Source organism: Triturus cristatus, chromosome 10 (genome assembly GCF_964204655.1).
Source record: "Triturus cristatus chromosome 10, aTriCri1.1, whole genome shotgun sequence".
Taxonomy (NCBI): domain Eukaryota; kingdom Metazoa; phylum Chordata; class Amphibia; order Caudata; family Salamandridae; genus Triturus; species Triturus cristatus.
This window is the reverse complement of record NC_140593.1, coordinates 184255952-184282846: the sequence shown is the minus strand read 5'-3', so window position 1 is coordinate 184282846 and position 26895 is coordinate 184255952. Positions and strand designations below refer to the sequence as shown.

General features: G+C 43.7%; 1 protein-coding gene across 1 annotated transcript in view; it reads left to right on the top strand.

The window, feature by feature from the left end:
- The window catches only part of THSD7A (thrombospondin type 1 domain containing 7A), a 982498-nt gene that overhangs the window by 337682 nt on the left and 617921 nt on the right, over positions 1-26895 (top strand). The window contains exon 2 of the mRNA XM_085630781.1: positions 6018-6849. Coding sequence (XP_085486907.1) covers positions 6018-6849 — 832 coding nt within the window. The remainder of the gene's footprint in view (positions 1-6017; positions 6850-26895) is intronic.

The following is a 26895-nucleotide window of genomic DNA, read 5'->3' as shown; positions in this document are numbered from 1 at the left end:
TCGTCAAGTCGCTCAGGCTCTGGATCCGCTGTCATTTAGCAGCCTCTGCATTGGTGTTGAAGGGCTATGAGGCAGAATTTCTCAAGAAGTCGGGGCAATGCAGAAGTTTTTTGCAGAAATCAGCTGCAGACCCTACTTCTCAGCCCAGGACTGGAGAGGGGCACCTCAGGCAAGGGTAGGACTCTCAGATGGCAGTGTCCAGAAGCACCAACAGGATTTCAGAACCCCTTTCGTGTCCTTGAGACTTCGGAAAACAGGAGGCAAGCCAGCAAGTCACTCTGGGCTTATGTGAGAAGGGTCCAGTTCTTGTCCTCATCAGGGCAGAGAATATCAGGCAGCAGAGCAATCTGGTAAAGCAGAGAAGCAATTCCTCATAACAGTCACTCAAGGCAAAGGGACAATCCTTACAGCACAGCAGTCTCTACTCCAGCAGATTTCTTCCCAGCATACTGATTTAGTAGGGTCAGAGCCCCAGTACTTATACCCAAAAGTGCCTTTGGTGTAGGGGGTGACTTCAAAGGAGGTATCTTAAGTGCACAATGGTCCCTTTCAACCCAGTCCTGTCTGCCAGGCTATCTGAGTGTGTGGGGGGGAGGGTAAATCAGTACTTTGAGTGTGAACAGGACACTACCTATTGAATTGCAAGTTTCAGCCCCTCCCATTCCTCACTGCCCAGAAAGACCCATCAGAATGCAGATGAGCCTCTCCTTCTCGTGTTTGTGGCTGTCTAGAGGGAATATACAAAGTGTAGTTGTCACCCAGCCCAGACATGTATTGGAGACAGGCTGCAGGCACACAGATCAAAGGTAAGAGCAGAGAATTGTCTACTCTAAAAGTGACATTTCTAAAATACTAATGTCCAATCCAACTTTAACACTAAAGAGGATTTATCATTACCATTCCAAAGATATGAAACATGATTTGGCTACTCCTTTACAATCAGGAATTACTGCTTAAAAGAGTTTTAAGGAATTCCCAATGCTAGCCTAGGAGAGGAGTAGGCCTCACAGTAGTGAAAAACGAATATGTTTGTTTGTCACTACCATGACAAATAAATCTTAAAAGTAAATGTCCTACCATTCAGTTACACAGCAGCCTGCCCATAGGGCTGCCTAGCGCCTACCTTAGGGGTGACCCATGTGTAATAAAAGGAGAATGTAAGGCTTGGCAAGTGGGTTTAAATGCCAAGTTGAATTAGCAGTAAACTGCACACACAGACCTTGCAATGGCAGGCCTGAGACAGGTTTGAAAGGCCACTTGTGTGAGTGGCACAATCAGCGCTGCAGGCCCACTACTAGCATTTAGGTCACATGCCCTGGGTTTATGGTATACCACTGTACAAAGGACTTACAGGTAAACTAAATATGCCAATGAGGTATATACCAATGTTTTAGGGGAGAAGCACGTGCACTTTAGCACTGTTCGGCAGTGGTAAAGTGATCAGAGCCCTAAGGCCAACAAAAAGATACAACAAAAAGTTGGGGGAAGACCACCCTAAGGATGACAGGTCTAGCAATTCTGGTTTTTGCTGTATTGAGAAGGTTCCAAGTGGGACGATACACGTTGTCCGGAAATTGAAATGAATGTTCTATCAATGTTTTTTTCGGCTTGAAAAGAACAATACATACATACAAATCAGACTAACTGCAAGACCTTTAGAAAATATGATTCTTTTGATGGACTTTTATTAGCTTAATAAGCATTAAAAGTGCATGCACTTTGCTGAGTGCACACAAAATTGTTTGATACATGGAATTATTTTGATAGATTGTGCCACTGACCGTAGTAGTTGGCCCTAAATGATTGAGCTAGCATTACCTACTTTCTACGAGCACCGACATAGAGTCCAGAAAAATATAACAATGTTAAGTACTTCTGTACATTGTTTTACATGGAATCAACCTCACTGATGCCCACCACAAAGGCGTCTAGCTGCCTGCTGCCATCTTCACCTACGTTTCGCTGCTCCTACAATGTGTATAAAAGGTCTAAACTATGTTCCAAGACGACCACCTGCTTTAGGTCCTGTCCTCCCCAAACAAATATACCTGACCACACACAGCCTTCCACCCGCTCCCTCTGCCATCCTGCCCCAAAAGTACATATATCTGCTCAGTGTCTGGCCTTCTTACCCCACCTCGTGTATTTACCCTCTCGCACATTTTGAAAAGTTGGAAACCTTTTACAATCAATTTATGCCTATATTTTGAGCAAGTTTCAAACTTTTCCGAGGTTTTTAAAGCATCTCAGAAACACTCAAAGAAATCTGTTAGTCACACACGTCTGAGTACTCGAATGCATAACATTGACACAAGTGAAAAGGTCTGCCTGAGCAAATGTAACACAATTCTGTAATAGTCAATGTAATTTATTTTTCCCCTTTAGAAAATAGTTTTCTGCGTAGAATACATGGTCCATCTCACCCCTATTGAAATTGGGGTGTTCACTTCTCATTTCCACGGTGGAAATGCACTTACTCCTGCCATTGACTTTAGAATATGTGAAAACCCAGAAATATGTTCGCACATATTCACCTAGATTTGCAGAGAAGCCCGCCTAAAAAATCCCTACAAACCTGTCCCAACATGAAAACTGCAGAAGAGGCAATGCAGGTGTTAGGTAGTATTTGTGCATTCGTATGTGAACTTTTCAATCTTGTTGCTGTGGTATATGTCTCCTGTGCAGTACTGAAGCTTGAGAAAATATTTTTTATACAAATGGGGGATGAATTAACACATCACATCTACATTATGCACCACGTGAGTGCGTTCTAAATTTACAATTTGTCTAAATGTAAGATCTAATGAGAAATCCTCCTGGAGGTACTGCATCATAAAGATATGTGGCCTACTATAAAATGCTTAAGGTAGAGGCAACTGTTTGTGAAACCACCCAGGGCCTGGAACATATGCAGTTGTTCAATTATGCATACCTTGCTCTGTGATGCTCTGGAGGTTGCATCACTAGTGTTGTTTCTAGTTGGTCAAATTGAACTCTCGTTTATAGTCCGGAAGGGAATTGCCGTCTTTCCGCTTAAAGATGTACATTTAGGGGGAGGCTGTGATTTCATGTGATATGTACAGCACGGGGGGAGGTGGAAGGGGGGCTTTGCTAACAGTGCCTTTGAGTGAGGGCTTGTATCGCTCTGAAGTGATGAGCTTGCATTGCTTTTGAGTGAGGGCTTGTACTGCTTTTGAGTGAGGGCTTGCATTGCTTTTGAGTGAGGGCTGGTACTGCTTTTGAGTGAGGGCTTGTATTGCTTTTGAGTGAGGGCTTGTGAGGGCTTGTATTGCTTTTGAGTGAGGGCTTGTACTGCTTTTGAGTGAGGGCTTGTACTGCTTTTGAGTGAGGGCTTGTATTGCTTTTGAGTGAGGGCTTGTATTGCTTTTGAGTGAGGGCTTGTATTGCTTTTGAGTGAGGGTTGTATTGCTTTTGATTGAGGGCTTGTATTGCTTTTGAGTGAGGGCTTGTACTGCTTTTGAGTGAGGGCTTGTATTGCTTTTGAGTAAGGGCTTGTATTGCTTATGAGTGAGGGCTTGTATTGCTTTTGAGTGGCGAGCTTGTACTGCTTTTGAGTTGCGATCTTGTACTGCTTTTGAGTGAGGGCTTGTATCGCTCTGAAGTGATGAGCTTGCATTGCTTTTGAGTGGCGAGCTTGTACTGCTTTTGAGTGAGAGCTTGTATTGCTTTTGAGTGAGGGCTTGTACTGCTTTTGAGTGAGGGCTTGTATTGCTTTTGAGTGAGGGATTGTATTGCTTTTGAGTGAGGGTTGTATTGCTTTTGAGTGAGGGCTTGTATTGCTTTTGAGTGAGGGCTTGTACTGCTTTTGAGTGAGGGCTTGTATTGCTTTTGAGTGAGGGCTTGTATTGCTTTTGAGTGAGGGCTTGTATTGCTTTTGAGTGAGGGCTTGTATTGCTTTTGAGTGGCGAGCGTGTACTGCTTTTGAGTGAGGGCTTGTATTGCTTTTGAGTGAGGGCTTGTATTGCTTTTGAGTAAGGGCTTGTATTGCTTTTGAGTGAGGGCTTGTATTGCTTTTGAGTGAGGGCTTGTATTGCTTTTGAGTGAGGGCTTGTATTGCTTTTGAGTGGCGATCTTGTACTGCTTTTGAGTGAGGGCTTGTATTGCTTTTGAGTGAGGGCTTGTATTGCTTTTGAGTGAGGGCTTGTATTGCTTTTGAGTGGCGAGCTTGTACTGCTTTTGAGTTGCGATCTTGTACTGCTTTTGAGTGAGGGCTTGTATTGCTTTTGAGTGAGGGCTTGTATCGCTCTGAAGTGATGAGCTTTCATTGCTTTTGAGTGGCGAGCTTGTACTGCTTTTGAGTGAGGGCTTGTATTGCTTTTGAGTGAGGGCTTCTACTGCTTTTGAGTGAGGGCTTGTATTGCTTTTGAGTGAGGGCTTGTATTGCTTTTGAGTGAGGGCTTGTATTGCTTTTGAGTGGCGAGCTTGTACTGCTTTTGAGTGAGGGCTTGTATTGCTTTTGAGTGAGGGCTTGTATTGCTTTTGAGTGAGGGCTTGTATTGCTTTTGAGTGAGGGCTTGTATTGCTTTTGAGTGGCGAGCTTGTACTGCTTTTGAGTTGCGATCTTGTACTGCTTTTGAATGAGGGCTTGTATTGCTTTTGAGTGGCAAGCTTGTACTGCTTTTGAGTGAGGGCTTGTACTGCTTTTGAGTGAGGGCTTGTATTGCTTTTGAGTGGCAAGCTTGTACTGCTTTTGAGTGAGGGCTTGTACTGCTTTTGAGTGAGGGCTTGTATTGCTTTTGAGTGGCGAGCTTGCATTGCTTTTGAGTGAGGGCTTGTACTGCTTTTGAGTGAGGGCTTGTATTGCTTTTGAGTGAGGGCTTGTATTGCTTTTCAGTTATGAGCTTGCATTGCTTTTGAGTGGCAAGCTTGTATTGCTTTTGAGTGAGGGCTTGTATTGCTTTTGAGTGGCAAGCTTGTACTGCTTTTGAGTGAGGGCTTGTACTGCTTTTGAGTGAGGGCTTGTATTGCTTTTGAGTAAGGGCTTGTATTGCTTTTGAGTGATGAGCTTGCATTGCTTTTGAGTGGCAAGCTTGTATTGCTTTTGAGTGAGGGCTTGTATTGCTTTTGAGTGGTGAGCCTGCATTGCTTTTGAGTTGCGAGCTTGTACTGCTTTTGAGTGAGGGCTTGTATTGCTTTTGAGTGAGGGCTTGTATTGCTTTTGAGTGATGAGCTTGCATTGCTTTTGAGTGGCAAGCTTGTATTGCTTTTGAGTGAGGGCTTGTATTGCTTTTGAGTGGCAAGCTTGTACTGCTTTTGAGTGAGGGCTTGTACTGCTTTTGAGTGAGGGCTTGTATTGCTTTTGAGTAAGGGCTTGTATTGCTTTTGAGTGATGAGCTTGCATTGCTTTTGAGTGAGGGCTTGTATTGCTTTTGAGTGAGGGCTTGTATTGCTTTTGAGTGGTGAGCCTGCATTGCTTTTGAGTTGCGAGCTTGTACTGCTTTTGAGTGAGGGCTTGTATTGCTTTTGAGTGGCAAGCTTGTACTGCTTTTGATTGCTGAGTTTATATTGCTTTTGAGTGGCAAGCTTGTATTGCTTTTGAGTGAGGGCTTGTATTGCTTTTGAGTGGCAAGCTTGTACTGCTTTTGAGTGAGGGCTTGTACTGCTTTTGAGTGAGGGCTTGTATTGCTTTTGAGTAAGGGCTTGTATTGCTTTTGAGTGATGAGCTTGCATTGCTTTTGAGTGAGGGCTTGTATTGCTTTTGAGTGAGGGCTTGTATTGCTTTTGAGTGATGAGCTTGCATTGCTTTTGAGTTGCGAGCTTGTACTGCTTTTGAGTGAGGGCTTGTATCGCTCTGAAGTGATGAGCTTGCATTGCTTTTGAGTTGCGATCTTGTACTGCTTTTGAGTGAGGGCTTGTATTGCTTTTGAGTGGCAAGCTTGTACTGCTTTTGATTGCTGAGTTTATATTGCTTTTGAGTAGCGAGCTTGTATTGCTTTTGAGTAATGAACTTACATTGCTTTTGAGTAATGACCTTATGTTGCCTTTTTGTTTTGCAGGTCTATGGGGCAGGTGTATGGGTGATGAATGTGGACCCGGTGGTATCCAAACAAGGGCCGTTTGGTGTGCACATGTGGAAGGATGGACAACACTCCACACAAACTGCAAACAGACAGACAGACCGGACAACCAGCAGAGCTGCTTCCGAGTCTGTGACTGGCACAAAGAGCTGTACGACTGGCAGCTGGGTAGCTGGAACGAATGCCAGCCTGTCCTTTCCAAGAGCATGGAGAAACCCCCAGAGTGTACCAAAGGAGACGAAGGGATACAAACCAGAGATGTCACGTGCCTCTTGAAATCCAATGGCGCTGCCGCAGAGGACGCCATTTGCGAATATTTTGAACCCAAGCCCCGCCTGGAGCAGGGGTGCCTTATCCCTTGCCCTCATGACTGTATCGTGTCTGAGTTCTCTCCCTGGTCCGACTGTTCGAAGACCTGTGGCAGCGGCCTACAGCACAGGACACGACATGTAGCCGCTGCGGCTCGCTTTGGCGGTTCTGTCTGTCCCAATTTGACAGAATTTCAGATCTGCCAATCAAGCCCCTGTGACGGGGAGGAAAACATGTACAGTTTGCACGTGGGCCCTTGGAGTCAATGCACGATGCCCCACTCAAGGCATATAAGGCAGGCACGAAAACGAGGCAAGAACAAAGAAAGACGGAAGGACAGAGAGAAGGTTGTGAAGGATCCAGAAGCAAGAGAATTTATTAAGAATAAGAGGAACAGGAACAGGCAGAACAGGCAAGAAAACAAGTACTGGGACATACAGATTGGATATCAGACAAGGCTGGTTACATGCATGCACCGGAACGGGACGACCGCGCCACTCAGGTAAGCAACTTTATCTCATATTTCATTGTTTTTGCACATTTTCTTATTGAATGGTTGAACTGTTCTTTTTTTCATTTATGAACTACCCAAGTGCACTTGGTCAGTTTACAAAAACTTGCCCACTAACTCGGCATGATGCTTTCATATCATCTTTTTAGATCCTGAGAACATGCTGTTCTGCTGTTCTCAGGATCTAATAACAAGATAAAATGATGTATGTTGGTACTCTTGAGGTCATGAAAGGCAATATCTTCCCTGTAGATTTATAATATGTTGCGTGAAGCTCTTTCCTGGATGCAAAATCCCCCAGCAGTGTGTTCTATAGAGCAGTATTAAGTCCCAGGTCACACAACGTATTAATTATTCATCAGCATTTTCTTTACGTTGAAAGCTACACAAATGCAAAGCAAGCTATTTAAAAGAGCTTACAATTCTGTATATCTGCTGCATATCCTATGTAGAGCTGCATTGTAAATACGATTAAAATAGCAGTGTGATAAAAAAACATTTGCACAGAGAGCTAATACAGAATGGATTAGGAACAGAAGAAATCGGTGAACTCCAAAATATCACACTGCAATTTAGACTGCAATTTACACTAGCGTTCGTTAAATTGATTACTCTTAAAAATCCTCCTAAAATATCACAGCATTTGCCAGTCTTATCCTTGGAGTTATATATGACCACAGCAGGGGTAGAGGAGTGGGCTCAAGAACAGATTCCCAGGGAGCCAGAAGTGATTTAGTAGCCTAAGATCTCACTGTTTTGATTTGGCCTTTATTTTGCTACTATACACATATACATATGCTTGCTTTGATATCTTATAACATCTTGCTACTACATTCTTTAAATGGGTGGTGGAAATAACCATGTTTTGCTTGGTATTCCCTCATATTTTTCCCTTCCTTTGCTGACTACGTGTTTGCTAACTATAGGACTCGGCACACTTTACCTCTGCTAAACCAGAGGTAAAGTGCTTGTGCTCTCCTATCTAAACATGGTGGAATTGGCATACTCCTAATTGGTGCATTTAATTTACTCATCAGTCCCTAGTATATGGTGTTACATGTAGCCAGGGCTCAATAATGTCATTTTCCTACAGGGCTTCCCCATTCATTGTGCCACCTACTAGCACTGTAAACTAATGTCTCAGACCTGCCTTTGTTGTCTTTGTGCGCAGTTTCAAAATGCCATTTCAACCTGGCAAAACACATTTTTTTCCAGGCCTACACCTTACTTTTTAATACTTAAGGCCAGCTCTCCCACAGGGAAACACTGTCTTACGCTATTACTTTTAGTGCGTTTCCAGTTCTTGGAGTAGCTAGAAAAATTGGTCAATGGCTCATTTTAGGAGCAATTTAAACGTAATGGTCAGGTCATATTTCATAACACCGTCTTGGAAATTACACTTTTAGAAAGGCTTTCCTGACCCCTGTTGACTCCCTTGTGAAGAGATGAGTATTGCTCTCAGATAGAGGACGACCACCTCTGTGTGTGGGGTAACAGTATGGCCGAGGGCCTGGGGCTGTGCCCATCCCCTTCCTGAGGTTCAAAGGATCCCTGCTTTGCCACTGGCAGCTGAAGCCTTACCTAGGCCTGCCACCACTTTGATTGTCTAGTCAGGCTGCCACAAACCCACTGGGGTTACAGGAAGTGATCAGAATGGCTGTTGGGGGTGAATAAAGGATTTGGCATAAAAGTGGACCCCCTAAACCTCTCAGAATACTCCTGGACCTGTGAAGATCAGAAGACGGACTGCCCTGCTGTCTGACACCTGAAGGAAGACAGGACATACCTGCCTTGAACCCAGAACCTCAAAATTGACTCCAAGAGTCAGTTGGCTGACCTGTTTGAGCTACAGGGAGAAAACAAGCCACCAGAGGCCCTTTCCATGCAACTGCCCAGCTGGCTAGTACCAATTGGGCCTGCTATGGACCCTGCTGCTGGCCTCTGGTAGAGATAGGCCTAACCACCATGTGGTCTGTTGGCTGGTGTTAAAATGTATTTCTCTGATCCCCTAACTGCAAGAAGTGGAACTTAGAAACATTTTGTCAACTTTCTGCCTGGAGAATTGACAGAGAGTAGGATCACCACTGAAGTCACAGCCATCTACTTCGTATCGCTGGTCTGCCTCAGCTTGCTGCCTTGACCCGCTGAAGGAGATCTAACTTCCATAAACGTTTCTAAGTCCGAAAGAAGAGGGCGTCATCCAGACTGATGCAGAGCAGCATTAGTTCAGCATCAAGCCATTCCTTGGCAAATACCTTGGTCTTCGCTCACTTAGAACTTTTCCACCCTTGTCTACTACTGTACCTGGACCTCACTCTTCAGCAACCTGCTTTAGTTAGGCCCTCCATCAGATACAGCTTGTAACTTGTGGCACAAACTCGTCAACTATCACATTTCTAAGTCAGAAGGTAAACTTTACATTGGTATGAACCTAGTGCCTGTACCCAACCTGTGCCCCATCATGGTCAGCCTTAACTTTTGACTTTGACCCAGTCTAGCAAGACCAGATAAGGTTAGCACGTTGCGCTTATGGCACTATTTTTAATTCAAACTTTAAAACTTCTTATACTTATTGGATTTTCGTCATTTTAGTTTAATTCTATTTATTAAAATGTACTTCATTTTTCTAAATTGGTTTGTAATTTTTCTTTTGTTGTGTTTTAACTTTATTACTGTTTGAGTACTGCATAAATACTTTACACATAACCTCTAAGTTAAGTCTGACTTCTTTGTACCTAGCTACTAGCGAGTTAAGTACAGATTTATTTAGTGACTTTAGCAGTACACTATGACAAGGATTGTGATTATTATTTGACTAATATCACTATCAACTAATACCCCAATTTTGTACATTGGGCCATACCTTGGACTGCCTAATATCAATAAAGATGGACAGAATTTGTGATTGTATTTGTAAAGGTTCATGTAGGCCTTTCAATTATCTATGCTGTGGCTTACAAAACTTGCTAGTACCTCTGTTACATCATTGAAGTACCCTAAACCCCTGCAGTTCTATGCCTCTAATCTCCAATAATAGGGTCATGAAGAGCTTAGAAATCCTGCAACATAAACAATAATGATTCTAAAATGGTTCTCTATTTGTTGGTGTCTTCTTGGGTATTCATACCTAATTTGATGCTGTTCACTAAATGGCCTCTTCCACTTTTCCTGCAGTTTGGGGTGAGAGACCGGGCAACTAGAGGTTAGTAAGTTCAAAGTATATCTTACGCAAGGTAGAAAGCATATACTTAATTGCTGTTTCTCTGATAGCCATTGTATGCTCTCATTTCCCCCCATTACCTCTATGTGAATGCTCTTTCAAAAATAAATGACAAAGGGTATAAAATCAAGCAAAAAGGATAGCATACCAGTGCCACTACTAACCTATTAACATCTTTGATTGCTTATACACAGAATTTCCATATGGGCATTGTAAGAACATGAATAAATGTCTGGGGTGGGTGATTTTCCACCTCAAAGTATAGTCTCAGCCGTTCTCATAGTAAACCCTCAAAGTCACTAAATTAACCTGAGCACGGCACCCTGGTAACTATGGCACAGTACAGACATGCTTATTACAGAGTAAGGTATAAAGTCTTTATGCAATGTCAAAACAGTAATAAAGTCAAAACGCTAAACAATAAAAACCAAATTAGAATCATTTTGTAAAATTAATTAACAAAATTACACCAAAGTGACATGAATATAACTTTTTTTTTAACAAGAAATAGTGGCAAAAAGCATAAAGTGCCAATGAATATCATGGTAGACTGGGACCTAGGTGCAATTTGAGGTTAACCTCAATGGAATGTGGGTTAGATACACAAACAAGGTTCATCCTGGTCAAAGTGATTCACCTGACTGAGGGTGGAAGGCAGAGGCCAACAAAAGGGTCCAGTCTAGGACCAATTATCACAGGTCAGCTGGGTACTTCCAGTAAAAGGCCTTCTGCAGCTTGTTTTCTTCCTATTGCCACGTAGGTCAGCCAACTGATCCTTGGAGCCCACTTCATTGTCCCAGTTACAAGAGGGAATAGGTCCATTGTATCCGGGCTCCTCTCAGGTCACAGACAGCAGGTACAATCCTCTTCTGAGCTTTAACAGGTCCAGAAAGTGTTCTGAAGTTGGTGACCGGAGGTGCCACATACCTGGAACCAGATTTGGAGTGGGGTAGCTTCTTGGTATGCCATAATCAATGGGCTAAAAGTGGTAGAGTCAACCAACCCCACTTTTTCAGAAGTTCCAGTTTGCCATACTGTAAGGCATTTTCAAGGTGGCAAAATTCTTGAGCCACACTAAATTTGGGCTGTGTGATCTGGTGGTGTGGGGGTGTACTATGGTATTCCTAGTGTCTGTCTATAATTAACACTAAAATTCTCCAGTTTGAAGCATGCACTGTACCCCCAGCAAACCAAGATACAGAAGTTTAGTAGAACAAAAGCAGAGACTTCCAGCAATCAGATAGTGGGTACACAAGAATTGTCTTGGTATCCTGTTCTCTCCCTAGCAATAATGCCCCATGTATGTTACATGGGGCTCAAGAGACCTGCCAAGCAGGATTTGACATTTGAAAAAGGATGCCCACAGCTCCCACCCTGCATATTCTGTGGAGTTCAGAGGAGTCATCTCTGCCCATTAAGCACAGCCTATTGTTTGCTCCTGTGAAGCATTTTACAGGTTTTTTATACCTGTTCAAGGCTAAGCAAAGGCTGAGTTCTGGCAGAGGTTCATGATAATTAGTCTTTTGACAGTTCAGCAGGTAAAGGGCAACTTTGTAAAAGTAATTTTTCCTTAATCTTTATTAAAAATCTGACTTTACCTTGGGCAACAAGGCTTACATAGGGGTGATTTACAAATATTTAAAAGGGAAGTTTTTATTTGTCACAAATGATTTATTTTGACAGGTCACAGTGCAGCTTTTGCACTGATACAGTGGGGCTACAGCGGTAGGCCTTAAGCCATGTGTGCAATGCCACTATATCGGATGGCACAATAAGTGCTGCAGTCCACTAATATATTAAATGTCCAGGCCCTTGGTACATTTTGTACCACATACTAGGGACTAATAGGCAAGTTAAATATACCAATTAGGAGTTTGACAATTTGACCATGTTAAAAGGGGAAAACAGGACTACTACTGTTTAACAGGGGAAAGAGTTCCAAAGCCACCAAAAATACAATCAAGCAAAAAATCCAGGGTGACCACACAGAAAATGCAGATTGTATCCAGTTGTGTGAAACTGAGTTACTTTGCCTACACATATTTTGTAAAGCTTATTTTCAAACATCAGAAGATTTATGAACTTCATGTACAGTTCAGTATTTGAAAAAGGTAAAACAAGAAAAAACCTTTAACTAGTTCATTTGCAGTTCTGCAAAGTTCACAAACTTCATAACTGCAAAAGATGTGAAGTGGTAATGTGCAATCCTACATAGATATAAATGGAGCCTGTAGATTTGTGTTTGAAAATAAGTTGGAGACACAAATGTAAGATGTAAAAAAAATCATGAAAACTTTCTATATGTTTTTTGAACAGTCCTTTCAATGAGTGTATCTTGCATACCGTTTCCAACAGAATTACATTCCTGAACCATCCTAGTATGTAGAAATGTGACCAGTATTTTAATGTTTTTTTAAAAGCAGTATAAATGTTTAATGTATTTTTTGTTCAGTCAAAGCTCCCAAAAATATAATTTTAAAACACTTTTTGCAGGAAAATGCAACCATGCAGTTCACACCGTACAAAAGGTTGTGAACTCCGCACACCTTAGTCCGAGAATTTTTATTTCAGACACTCTTCATATGTGTAAATGAGAAAAAAAAATCATAAATCTGCAAGGCAGACTCTCAATGTATTTCCATTAGCAAATTGATGAAGTGTATTTCATGCATTTAAAAGTAATTTAAATCCTTACTTGTTATTCAATCACATGTCAACACTCGTTAAATTTCAGCAAGTCAACCCTGACGAAATTTAACAAGGTAAAAGCATACAGTATTTACCATGCAGATTTCAGTGTGTTAAACACCAAAATCTGCATGTTATTCCCCATAAACTCATACCCCATAGAATTGTTATCTATCAGGTGAGCTAAATAGCACATCCATTAGTAATCAAGGCCTTTGTGGGAATTTGGACTGCTTCCCCTTATCCAAATATATCCCAAGCACACATGTGAAAGTTTCAGGACTTGCTTCTACTACTAAAGATTCACCTGTTGACCCTAAACCCACACTCTGTGGATTGTGCCCTAATGAGAAAACGTTTCCTGTGAGAAAACATCTTCCTTCATGAAATATGGGATTGCTCCATACCCTGTTTGCACTGCAGACACACTTATTTCACTTTATGGAAAGATTACATTTATGTGTGTTTTGAGGGTGGGAATTCATGGAAAATGAGTGTGAAACCCACAAAGTTGTGGGTTGTGGGTGTTACATAAACCTCTTATAACAGCTCCCATTTTAGATCTACAAAATGTTATAGCTTGTTTGACTATTAGCCACACAGATTCCTGTAATAAGTCATAATGCTTCTCTGAAGGGGGTTGATTTATAGCAGCATAACACCTGATAAATTGCTGATGCCGGTGTCATGTTCTACGGGATGCCTTCACATATTTTGGGTATTTTTAAAATATTTCATTATATCTTTAAGATTAAAGTTGTATTCTTGAAGCCGTGAAGTAAGGCAGAACAAAATGTTTCTTTGCAGCTACCTAAAATGTATATGCCTGCCATCCCCATTCGTTCTTTGCTCCCTCCTACTGTGTGCCCGTGTCCAATAAAAGTGCCTCTTTAATAGCTGATGTATTCATTTAATTTGTTGTTTTTCCCCCACTATTTGTCTACTAAGTTCCTAATGTGTAGGATAACCTTGTGTTTCCTCAGTATGTTTGCTGCCTTCTAGAGGAAACCTATGATTACTGGCTCTCCTATTTTACTCCCAGTGGGATGGTGCCTCCATGCAGTTCACTCTTGCTGCCAGAGAGATCGACTGACGGTCACCCACCCACCTCCAGTTCACTTTGGATGGAGCTTGCTTCTTCGCACGTTGTCCATCACCTTGTTAGCCTGATTAAATAGCATGCCCTCCTGCATTGGAATGAGGTTAATGAGGTTCATTGTCAGTTATTTCAAAGTAAAGAAAAGTTAATGTCTGATACTCAAGAAGTGCCAGTTACAGTATAAGTGAACATTAGGAACATTGCATGCCAGTTTTTTATTTTTTATGTCTTCACTGTAACAGTGCCCGTGAAGACCACTCTCAGGCTATAACCCCTCTTCCAGTCGACTGATATGAACCCATTCAACCATTGTTCTGCTTACATGTCCAACAGGTCATTTAAAAAAAAAAAAAATCCAAAGGATGCTGTGTATTAACTTTCTTTTTATGCATCAAAACTCTATTTCCATCCTGATGGAAAACAGACTGCCCTTTACATTCTCTATTGTTTATTTATATACATGCTGCAGAAATATACTTTGTTTTTAGCGGAGAGGTGTGGAGCAGCGGCCAGAGCAGCTCACTTGGGAGCACAGGGCTCACGGCTCGAGCTCCGGCAGCATCTCGGCACCATGTGACTCTCGGCAATAGCTCACTTAATTTCCACAGTGGCCCACAGCGCCTTGAGACCTGTAGGGATGAGTAGTTCGTGCTTTACAAATACCGGATTTACGTTTTTTCGCCCATTTTGCCGCCTTCTCTCTTCACCGGACGATTTACGTAAAGGTCAACTTTTTTCGATCTGTAACAAAGTGTGATTATCAAACCCCAGAACAGACGAAAAGGGGCTTGCCAGCATGTTAGATACTGTCAATCAAAGTTCTAATCTACGAACACTATCAAACCGCAGCCTTACTGGGACAAGGTCAGTTATTGTTGTGGGTGGCACATGGAAATAGTATCTTAAATGGATGAATGGATCCATAAAGTAGCAACACTTCCTTTTACATAATCATTTTATTAAAAAAATGGTTTTCTCGAGATGTGTAATGGTGATCGGAGACAATTTAATGTTTGCAATCCCAATGACATCAGAGCACACATTTTTTCCATTCAGGAATTGAAACATACATTCCAAAGTTATTCCCAAAGTGGACCAAGCCAGGCGAGATTTTGTAGGCTGGAGAAAAGCAATGGTAGTGTCCTGTCACTCGGATCACAATTTTTTCTGCTGAAAATGTTCGCTCACCAAGAGGAGCGTTGCCCCCCACTAGCCGCACAAGCAGCCGCATAGCAGAGACATGTTCCTCACATTTAATTTTTTTTTAAATTAAAATGGTTTGCGCCTGTATCACTCTTCGTGAACCTTCGAAAAGTGAGCATGGTCACAACACTCTCTCCTGGCATCGGGTTGGGCGCGGCCAATTAAGGTAATTATCAAGATGAGGTGGCCATGTAACATACCTGAGTTACGCTAGTCAGGCTGACCGGTATCTTCTTGGCCGTGACCAGGCTGACATTCTCACTTCAGGCCGCAGCAATTTGCCATATGTCAGGGAGCTGGGGCAATTACAAGTGCAGCCCCCAGTGCTCTGCTGGAGTGCGGTGTTCGCGGCTCCGGCGAATTCTGGTTCTGCTTTCATCCTGTTTACTGTTATAAGCAGCATGAGAGCAGTGGCTGGATTGGCTGCTACATGTGGTGAATAGACCCGCTGTCCTACATGCATTAAGAAAGGCAGCAGCGGCCCGAGCAGGTAAGAGCGGTGGGGCTAGGTTGGGAGGGGGAATTCGACAGATGATCACAAGGGAAAATTAAATAAACAATTAATTTTCCCTCGTCATCGTCTGTCAAAATCACCCCCCACCCGACCCGCCACTCTTCCCTGCACTGCAGATCTAAATTTGGCCAGGAGGTAAGGGCGGTGTTTTACATTTTTTTGTAAACCACATCCCAGCTGTTTTGACTAAAGCAGTACCACCTTGTTGCGCAAAAATGTATTCCTTCTGTATATTCACATCTGGTATGGAGTAATAAAGTTTTTTGGGTTTATTATTGCTTACTTTTATTGCTTACTCTTTATTGTTCAGTCTCTGATATGCAATAGATGGCCACAATTTATTTTTGGGCTGAATTCCCAGTGATTTCCTCAGATGACCTGCTCTGGCCCCTACCTCTGCAGCGATTCATGCAGCCTGGGTCCGAGAGTGATCCCCTTCCACACATTCCTGCGTTTTGGTGCAGGAAACAAGCTTTTATGAAAATGGAGGGAGAATGTATTGACCCGAACAGCATGGATGGAACACTAATCGCGAGAGCCAACCTCTGGATTTCATTATAGGCCACCATGCAGAGACCTTCTCCCAAATACACACTTAGACACCACACCTTTGTTGACCTTGCCTGCCATTAGCATAACCTTCTGTTGTCATTGAGACACATCATCCCAGTCGTGGACATAGAGCACATTTACAACATTAAAGCAGTATACTCCATGATTGGAGTTTCCGTTGGCTGCCTTGTACTGTATAAAAGGTGCTGTACTGCTATACATTGCATCCTCTATGTGCACACTCAGGCATAGGTGTCCATGATACAGCGGGCAACGTCTACTGTTTCGAGGTGTCAGGACCCAGCAAAGCTTCATGCTGGGGGTTCGCAAATTCTGACGTGACTTGTCCGACTCTAAGAGGGAGCAGAAAAAGAGTGAAACTTTTGTCCTGGGACTCATGTGTTTTCCTATTTGCTCTGAAACATTCTCTAGGAAAGACCCCACCCAAACTACCCTTACAATAGTTCAGCTACAGCAACCTCATTACCACCCTTTACACCTCACCACTTTCAAACATCCCCAGTCGCCACTGGTCAGAACCTACCATTTCATGAGGTGTGATGAATGACAGGGCTTCAAAGATGGATTGTAGCGATTAATTTTCATTTCCAAAGACCCAATTATTAAAGACTGATCACTTGAAGAAGTTAAACCAAAATCTAAAAACTTTTGTTAAGGGAATACAAATCCCTTGAGAAATGGAATGGCAAAGCCAATACGTGATTTCTACAGCATCATTTCTGGAAAGTTATAATATATCAGAGGGCATATTCTTGCTTATTTCCATTCCTGAACTAAAGTACTAGTCTTATGCATTACATAATGTTCTTCATGAAGCTAGACAGTATGGTCTCACATGACTCCTTACTATATCCAATGCTCCTTATGATTTATGTAAATCCCCTGGCCCAGCTGATAAGAGTGTATGGATGATCTGCTTGAGATATACAGATGATACACAACTAGTTTTGCATTTCCCTCAGAATGCTCCTGATTTCGAAACTAACCAGACAGAATACCCTTCTGCTGCCCAATAGAGGATGAGCAGCAGTTTCCAAAAAGTGAATGGTCACAAGACCAACATCATCCTCATTTGGAAGACGACATATGTCTTGCAGACGTCTGGCCCTCCTTGTTACATTTCCATCTTGTCCGGGCAATCAAGACCCCTGACTTACCTGAACCAGTCCTCTGACTGGTCAAGGCACTCCCAGACCCAGCACCTTGAGGCTCCCACCTCCTCTCCTACACACATTTTATCTTGTCCCGGTGCCTCTGAGCTTGGCTTTGCCTCTCCTGGACTTCTGCCTTATGCCTTTTTAGCCTCTTTTGCCTCTCTTGCTTTTTGCCTTTCGTTTCCTTCTGCTCTCTTTTCACACTCACTCTAACCCTTCTATGGCCTCTTGCTGTTTGCTCACACTTTCGTTCACCCTTTTGTGAGCTTCTTCTTTTTTGGCATTTTTGCCTCTCATGCCTTTTGCCTTTCTTGTTGCTGTCTGCTCTTTCTTTTGACACTCTCTCTCACTCTACATATGCTTTTTGCTCTCTTTTGCCTCTCTTGCCTTTGCCTTTCTTTTTGTTTTCTGTTCTCTTTTCACATTCTTTCTCATCCTCTGCGGCCTTTCATTCTTTTCTCACATTCTCGCACACCCTGTTTTGTGCTTCTTCGTTCTTGGCACTTTTGCTCTTTTCCACTCTTTATATTTTTCCTCTTCGCTTTTTTTTTACACTTTCTTTTGGTCTAGCTTTCTTATGTGCCTTTCCCTTTTGTGCCTCTTTTTACTTGTTTCTGACCCTCTTTCCAGCCTCCCACCTCCCCCGCACCCACCTCTTCCCCTGTTCCCTACCTTTTCTTCCAGTGCCGCTGCTCCTTCCCGCACTCTCTCCTAGCCCCACCCACGACCCCTTGAACTCTTCTTCCCTCCAAGAGACTTCTTAATGGTGACCGCAGCTCAGAAAAACCATTAAGCTGGTGCCCAGGCCTCTGACTTACCTGGACCAGTCTACCAACTGATCAAGGCCCACCCGAACCCTGCTCCAGCGCTTTCTGGCTCCCATCTCCTCTCCGGCACACGTTCTCTCTCAAACCTGTGCCTTTGTCCTCAATCTCACCTCTCTTAGTTTTCTGTCTGTTTGCCTCTCTTGACTTTTATCTTTCTTGTTGCCTTCTGCTTTCTTTTACACTCTCTCTCACCCTTCTGTGGCCTCCCGCTCTTTTCTCACACTGTCTCTCACCCTGTTGTGCTCGCCTTCTATTTTGAGCCTTGTTGCTCTTTCCTTGCAACTTCTTCTCTGCCGCTCTATTTTGTGGCTCTCTCCTCTGTGCCTCTTTTGATTGCTTTTCACACTTCTTCACTCTTCTTTTGTTTCTTACCCTCTTTTCTGCCTCTCCCCTCCTGCGCACTCCCCTCCTCCTCCCAGCTCCTAACTTGTTCCTCCCCATCACTTCTACCCATGCTGTACTCTTGCCCCGACCACTGCCCTTGGACTCATCCCCCCTTCAGGGACTACTTAAAGGTGGCCAAAGTGTGGACACTCAGAGGACACAAGCAGCAAGCGTGCCACTGGTGCACAGAAGTTACATCAAAGGGAATGTCAGTGATTCGAATTTTAAAAATCAAAGATTAATTCCTCTAATTATATTCTGTCTAAATCGTTTTTGAACGAAGACGTCTTTGGCACCTATATCTACATCTATTGAAATATAATAATACGACCGTCATGACGTCGTCATTTTTGGAGTAGTCAACCTTTTAAAAGTGCCCCCATAAAGACGATAATTTGTGTAACTTTTATTATCCTATTAACTAAGCATTTGGATAGAACTTAAGAAGATGTGGATAAACAAAATTGATCTGCACGATTGACATCACTTTGTGAAAAATATTTGTAGCAAAGTTGATATTCTATGTGATCACAAGATGTTGTTAAAATACCAAGTATAACTAGAATGAACAGTACTTCAAAAAATTAAATATGTGTATCATCAGATCCTATTATGGCCCAGGTATTCACCACTATTCAAATTCTTTAATAACACATTCATTTCTTCTCTTTCTTAACTTTAATATCTTGCCTCTTTGTTATTAATCCTGATACATCAATTAACTGTAAACAAGAGTTACAGTGCCCCAGGTAATATATAATTTTTACATTTATTTTAGAAAGTTCTCAGATTTGCCAAATGGGCTTTGAAGCGTGTGTAAAGGATCATGATGAGCGTGATGGCTCGCAGCACGGCTTTAGAAGTAATCACAGCACGGAGGCTGCATTACCCTCAGTAATCAATAATATTCGTGTTCAGGTTGATGCAGGGCACACCACGCTGTTGATTCTTCTGGACCTTACTGCAGCCTTTGATACTCTATCTCCCATGAGACTTATGGAATGGCTATGGGAGATAGGGGTTGAGGGTACGACCCTCAGGCTACCTACCTCCTTCCTTAGGGATCGGTCACAAATTGTGAAAATGGGCCCATTTTACTCGGCTCCTAACCGTCTGTTACGTGGAGTCCCGCAGGGCTCCTCCTTGAGCCCGACCATTTTTAATATTTATGTCGCTCCACTGGCCATGGTTGTCAGATCCTTTCCATTGGAGGTGTTGTCCCATGCCGAAGACACGCAAATCATGGTGTCTATTACCCACAGCATCAGGGAATCTGACACTAATTTCTAAAGCTGTATGCAGCCAATCTCCTCTTGGGTGGTTGAGAATCATCTTAAGCTCAACGGGGACAAAACAGAGGTCCTGCTCTTTTGGAACCAACTGAATGTTTGTTCCAATTATTGGTGGCCAGATACGCTTGGTTCTTGTCCATGGACTTGGCCCTTCTGGCGGGTTCACCCCCAAAACTTTTTGCAATTATCCTAGCTTTTTCCCTCTGTTGTTGAAGGGGTTTTAGGCCTCTAGGCACTTTTTACACTGTGTCCCAGTGGAGAATGCGTGCGCGCTGTGTATGTCTTTAGTGAGACTGACCTGCCCTCCCATAGGAATGCATGGGGAATGTGTGTGTCCATGGTAGTTCCTGGTGCATGGGGAGTGCAGGGTCGAGTTTGGTATGTGCGAACTCGTGAGATTGAATGCTGCGCGATGATGTGTGCGGCGTTACTGTGTCTAGTGTAAAAGTGCCACTTCTAGAAGCTGGCATGTCTGTGTAGTAAATATGAAGTGACTGTCTGGCTTGTGATTGGCTGGTGTGCCTGGCTCCAGGAGTCAGGATGGGTCTGCCCCAGTGGTGAGTGAAGAGATCTGCATGTTGATGAGTGGAAGGAGTACACCTGGGACCTGAATAGGGCTGGGCTTTCCCCCACACAATGCTGGCTCCGCCCCCTGTGGTGCGACTAATGACCCTGGCCTGTTCTGTGAATAGGGAGAGGGGCTGAGCAAAACAAAGTGCTCAGGAACCAGTTGCATCTGGTTCGCCCCTTCCCTGCACCTTGACACAAAGGAAACCTGTGTATAAAAAGGGGCTGTAACCCCATGTAAAATGTTCTCTCTTGTTCCTAATTTGAGGGGGGCCTGCTGCTGCTGCTGTGCACCAGGAGGACCGCCACTGGGGACTGCCTTCCTGCCTGGAGGGCCCTGTGAGCTGGCCCCTGGGCCCAGCCTTGCCCTCCTGCCTTCTGAAAGACTTTCTCTGGATTTTGCATTTAAGCGCCTGGGAAGCGCTTTATTTTCATTCCTAAAAGAAGCACTCTATTTTTCCTGAGGAGCGCTTGGCTTTCCACTGCTGAAGAGGCGCATTGTTTTCCTGAGAAGCGCTTTTATTTTTATTTCTGAAAAGCGCTTTACTGTCCCAAGGAGCAGCGCTTCTAATTTCGGTGGCAGCACGGAGCTACGATCCTTTCGAAAAGGGAATCCCCAGCATGGAGATTCCCTCGTAACTCTAATCATTTACGGCGCGGGAGCCCACCCCGCATTGCCTGCCGTTTTTGATACCCCTAGCGGGTGCCCACCCCGCCAGGGACTTTGTGGCGTCTTGATACCCCTAGCGGGTGCCCACCCCGCCAGGGACCCTTGTGCTTAAAAATGGGAGCCTACCCCGTATTGCGCCCGAACTCACCGCCACAGCCCAGACAGGAAGCCAGGCAGTCTCGCAGAGGACGTGGGCGGGGCTTGCATGCGACCCAGAAGCCAGTGCTCCGATACGACTGCATTGAAAGACCCAGGCAGGAGCCCACCCCGCACTGGGATGTGCTGGCCGGAGTCCGAAAGCCGTCTGGAGCCTACCCTGCGCTTCTGCGAACGGAAGGAAACCGGGAGGTTAAGGACGGCGGCAGCGGCTTCCCGCGCAGGACTCCCATGTGTGGAGGGATCCCTGCAGGTTCCCAAGGAGAGGAGACCGCTGAAGACGGAGCGGAGTCCCCAGGAGCAGGCCCGGTGAGTCTCGAAGGGCTGGGGGGCTCCGTGGGGACTATTGTTGGTGCCAGATAAAGGCACAGTGCAGATCTGCCTTTAGAGCGGCCCCGGATGGCAGCGGGCCGCTCCAAACCCGGGGGCATGTGTTATTAAAAGCTCAGAGGGGCTCCATCGTTGGGGGCATTATTCTTTTAGAGCCCAGAGGGGCTCCGCCGTAGGGGGCATTTTTAGTCTAGAGCCCAGAGAGGCTCCAACATTTGGGGGCCCTAGCGTTTTCAGAGTCCCAGAGCAGGACTCCAACGTGCACCTGGTTGGTGCTGGCATTTCCCCCAGCTGCCCCGTGTGATAGAGGGCATCTGCAACGTGGCGCAGTTCTGTTAGAACGGGCACAGTGAATGCCCGGGCCCATCTTTGAGTGTACAGCTGCCCAGCAAGTAGTGGGCAGCTGCCACGTTCAGGCCTGATCTTTTGCCTGCGCAGCCCAGCCCTGACATTTGGGACAAAGGGCGTTTGAGCCCTTGAGAGGCCAAGTTGGCCTGGGGGCAATTTTCCTGTGTTGTGCCCTCACCTAGAGTGCATGGTTATTTTTACGTGTGTACTTTTGCGCAATGTGCATTGCCTTTATGTTATTTTTATTCCTAGCTGTGTCTATGCATAGGAGATTGTTTTTCTAGTAGAAATTATGCTAGTGAGTTCAAGGTTCCCTGCGTGATATATGCCTAAGGTGTTTAGGATTGCTTAGGGTGTACTTACGTTTTACCAGTGGTTACTGGTTGGGAGCTACATTTATTATTTGTTCTACATTTCTCCAGTTATAATTTTTGTACAGTTGATATATGTTTTACATCTACAATTAGTGATTTGTGCTAATTCTGACAGTGGTCCATGTGGCCCTGTCTTGTGTAAATAGTCCCCTGTAAGTTTCTGCCCAGTGCCAGTTGGCACAGTGTAAATTATGTGATTATCATCTAATGTGTTTATTATAATACAAAGGCTATTTTTTATATATAACCTGTGTGGAGTTTCTTTTGTGGTGGGCCTAGGGTGTTGTTGCTGTGTGCGCGCGCAAATGCTTTACACATTGACTCCGGGATAAGCCTGACTGCTCGTGCCAAGCTACCAAGGGGGTGAGCAGGGGTTATCTTTGTTGTGTAACTTCCTTGCCCTGACTAGAGTGGTTGTTTCTGCCTGGCTTTGGCGCAAGCGCTAGCCAACCAGAAATCCCATTTCTAACAGGGTCATAGTGGACAATTCTCTCTCCCTGAGCCATCAGATTAATAGGACAGTGTCCACCTCCTTTGGGATAATTAGGTGTCTCAGGAAAATCTCCCATTTCCTTTCTTTCGCCTCCTGAAAGCAGGCAGTTAGTGCTGCCCAGATTGGACTATTGTAATGCTCTCTATTTGGGCATTAACAAGGGCCTTGTTCGTCGTCTGCAGCTAGTGCAGAATGCAGCAGCCAGGATGGTGATGGATCTCCCTAAATACCACTCAGTCTCGGTCTCTCTCAGCAAGCTGCACTGGCTCCCTTCAAACCAAAGAATTCGGTTTAAGGCTCTTTGTCTTACTCACAAGGCAATCTATGACCTAGGCTCAGATGGTATTAAAGGACATTTCTGGACAAGTGTCTCACTCTCTTTACCGCAAAGCTCTGAAGACTGCTTTTCACAGGTACTTCAGTATGAGCCCCACTTTTATTTCTGTCTGACAGCTATTCCCACAGCACCTTGATGCCTCTGGGCTAAGTTTGCGCTTTAGAAGACTAATATTCGTTCATTCATTCATTCATTCATCATGGCACCTCTTTACTGCAAACTAATTATGAAAGTGGTCATACAAACTAAATAAGTAGGACATTTGTTATTTTGTGAAGTTTGTGAAGGAGCATTAAAGGTCTCAATAGCTTCCACTGTAAAGACTTCATCTGATGCCCTCACATGTTAATCCTTCGTACAACTAGCTATGCCTCCTGGCAAAAGTGCAGAAGCTTCATTAGAATATTTAAGGAGATGAACTAGACCTCAAGAAATCTGATTATGAAGCAAATACCACCAACCTCCACCAGGAAATTTGCTTGCTTATTTTGCTGCTTGCTTAAATACTCTTGATTTGCAGTGCTAATGCCCACTCATTTCATCAGCTTTAGCTGCATCATTGCCCTGTGACATTCTACTCTTCATTTTCAGGTTCTCCACTTTCTGCATACTTGGCTGTGTGTTCGCATCATAATGTCATCTGTCGTACCTCAAGGGAATGTCCGATTCTAGGTTCAAGCATGTTCCTCTAATTATTTTAGCCTAAGTTCTTCACTTTTGTTGTTTTTAATAAAAATAAATGGGTACCTCTAAAAAATGTCCTTCAACCATGTTAAATTGGAAATGCATCAGAATAGCATTGTGTATATCAAATAAATCCTAAGTCTCTGATAAAAAATAACATATCTTTCTGAAAGGATCTGATGAAAGACCATTTGATTCAACTCATTTTGGCAAATATAACCCACTAATACAAACCGGGAATGATCTGAAAGGTGTCCAACACTGTCACACACAGGGGGCATCATTTTGTCATCTATAACCATTGCTCTAGGGAAACCTGATTAAGATGTATTTATTTATTAATCACTTTATAAAACCCAAACAAGACCTACACTGTGTCAGGCACTGTACAAATAGTTAATACCTGTTGCACAATGATTGCACGATAAAATAAAATTAAAAGTACATTAAAGAAATTTGACTAGCAAGGAACTGCAGAAGAGGGCTATGCAGAAAAGGATATGGGTAGGTATCAAACCGATTGGAGTCACTGTAGTGCTGCAGAAATTGTGGTACTTCTGCCATCCTCCTAGAAGATGCATAGTCCATTACTCGAACTGTAAGGGGGACATTCAATCAATCAATCAATCAATCAATCAATCATTGAAGGACCGGAAGGACACTGAAGGACAGAGGCTACGTTATGGATCTTTTGGGATTTCGATATTAGATGTGTCATCTGTGAAGAGGGCACCCCCTGAAAAGCTCCAACCCAGCCTCAGCTGTTGTTGGGAGAGGACCACCATAGAGAAATGCCTACTGACCAAAGCCTGCTAACGGAAATGATCCTGCCCCTCTCACAAAAGAAGAACTACTTATTTATCTTTTTTGGACTTAGGGTACCTGGGTTTAGCAAAGCGACATTTTAGCGAAATTGTCATATTTGTTTCAAGACTGGATTTTAAGAGAAACCAAAAAGACTGAAATGGTAAATTTCTATGACAGCAGCATTCAGTTGTTTCAATATCTATCATAGAGCACTGTTAATGAAAGACAAGCCAAGAGGCAGGTCACACAAGATTGCAGTAGGGGACAAATCAAATGTTTGTTTTTTAATTTGAAGTCACAACTGTTTTCTCCTCTTGTTTGGCTCCCTGGAGAATACATGAAAACTCTAGAACTGTCTATTGGGAAGTGTTGGGATGGAAAAGTCTCTCACAAGATGTTGGATGTGAACCCCTGCCCTGAGTACCCCAACTGTAATGATGTTTGGATCCTTGATGCTGATTTTTGTTGTCATGGGCGACCACGGATCATGAGTATAGGCCGGTCTCAGGGACTACTGTCTTTTTGGATTGGGAAGGGCGTCCAAAGTGCTACCCTCACAGTGGTGAAAAGCTTCTGCCTTTACCAGGAGTTAAACAGCAAACAGTTGGTGTCAGCATACCATGTAGTGATCGATAGGAGTGAATAGACCTTTTACCTTGTTCACTGAAGTGATACCTGTAGGGTCACTCATTTAAAGTTTATTTATTATGTGCTTAACTCACCCTTGTCCTACAAGGGATTGGTGTGTAGTAATGCTTAGTGTGTGTGAAATGCATATGCTGGGTATATGTGTGGCTGTGAATTGTGCAATACAAGGGTGATACAGTGCTGAGCAGTGTGTATGTGTTATATACATGTGCTGGGTGTATGTGGGCCTGTGAATGCTACAATACATGGATGGTACTGTGCTGGACAGTGTATTTGTGTTACATGCATTTGCTGTGTGTATGTATGCCTCTTCAAGCCTTCTATCTGTGACCAGGAATGGGGGACAAGGCCTGCCATTCTCCCAATCCCTGGCAACCTGTCTCTGCTGCCTGGAGCACTAGAGTCTGTCTGCTTGCCAAGACCAGTGTGCCCAGTGAGGAAGAGGAGCGTGCTGGAGGAAGCAATTTCCAGTGGGAGATCCAGGAGATTGGGTCTCTGAAGTGAAGAGTCACGAGAATGCCTTTTGCAACGATTAGGTCATGGTCCATGTGCAGTAGGAAGTTGGCACCCCCGTATGCCAGGTGAGGCGATCTTGAAGATTGCTGCTGTACCGATTGGCTGTAGACCATGTGTAGAGTGAGGACTGTGACCCCGTATGCCAGGGGCCACTGGGAAAAGGCAAGTAACGTAGTCTGGTCGGGATCATTGCTGAGAGGACCCCCCCCATGCGGGCCCAACCCCTGACTGAGGACCAGCACCAGGAAGCATTGAATCCCCCCCACACCTGTGGAGAAGACCGAAAGACACCAGCATCAAAGGAGCACCGAGCCCCGCCCAGCTGCTGCCTCAGCAGGACCACATGTGAGAAAATTACAGTTTATTAATACACATCAGGTAGCACATTCTGCGCTTAAACACTTTTATTTAGATTTCACACATTGAATTTTTGATGTATAATACAGCACACAAATAACAAATGAAACGTTTGGGAAAATCAATGCATTATTCAAACTTAAAGACTCCCTGAAAGAGGTGCTACTTTTTGAGACAAAGCCAGGTCTGATAATCTTTGTAGATCTGGCTCTGCATCAAAACCCATTGTTTGTAGTGTTGGAGTACCTAAGTGCAACTCATGGAGCACCCCTTTGATGCAAAGTCGGGCAAAGAAGCGCAAAGTGCTACCTGCACTTCGTTATGAGCCACATTCCAGTGGAAAAGAATGTTTTCCACTGGAATACAAATACTTTATTAAGAGATAGGGGAACTTTACCTCGCTTTGAGTGATTTAGCAGTGGTGCAAAGTCTTGATACATTTGCCCCTTTGATCCTTTTAGATATAGCTTTACAGAACTCAAATTGTGGCATTGTTGTCCACCAATATTAAGGTTAGATGTTGCCTATTGTTGCAAATTTGTCTAGTGTTATTTACATTTTTTATATTCATATAGTTGATCAACAAAATGTGTAAGGCACTCTATATTTAAGACAGCAGAGCAAACGCATAGTCTATTGCTATGGGAAAAAAGTGGATTCATGGTGGGTGGGTGTATTAGACAGGAACTGCCATAATCTCAGATTTCTGCTATTCTTTCAGCGAAAAGAACACATAGGCCCTTGGAAATACAGGAATATATGTGTTTAACCTAAAGAGTGAATATGTGTCTCCTGA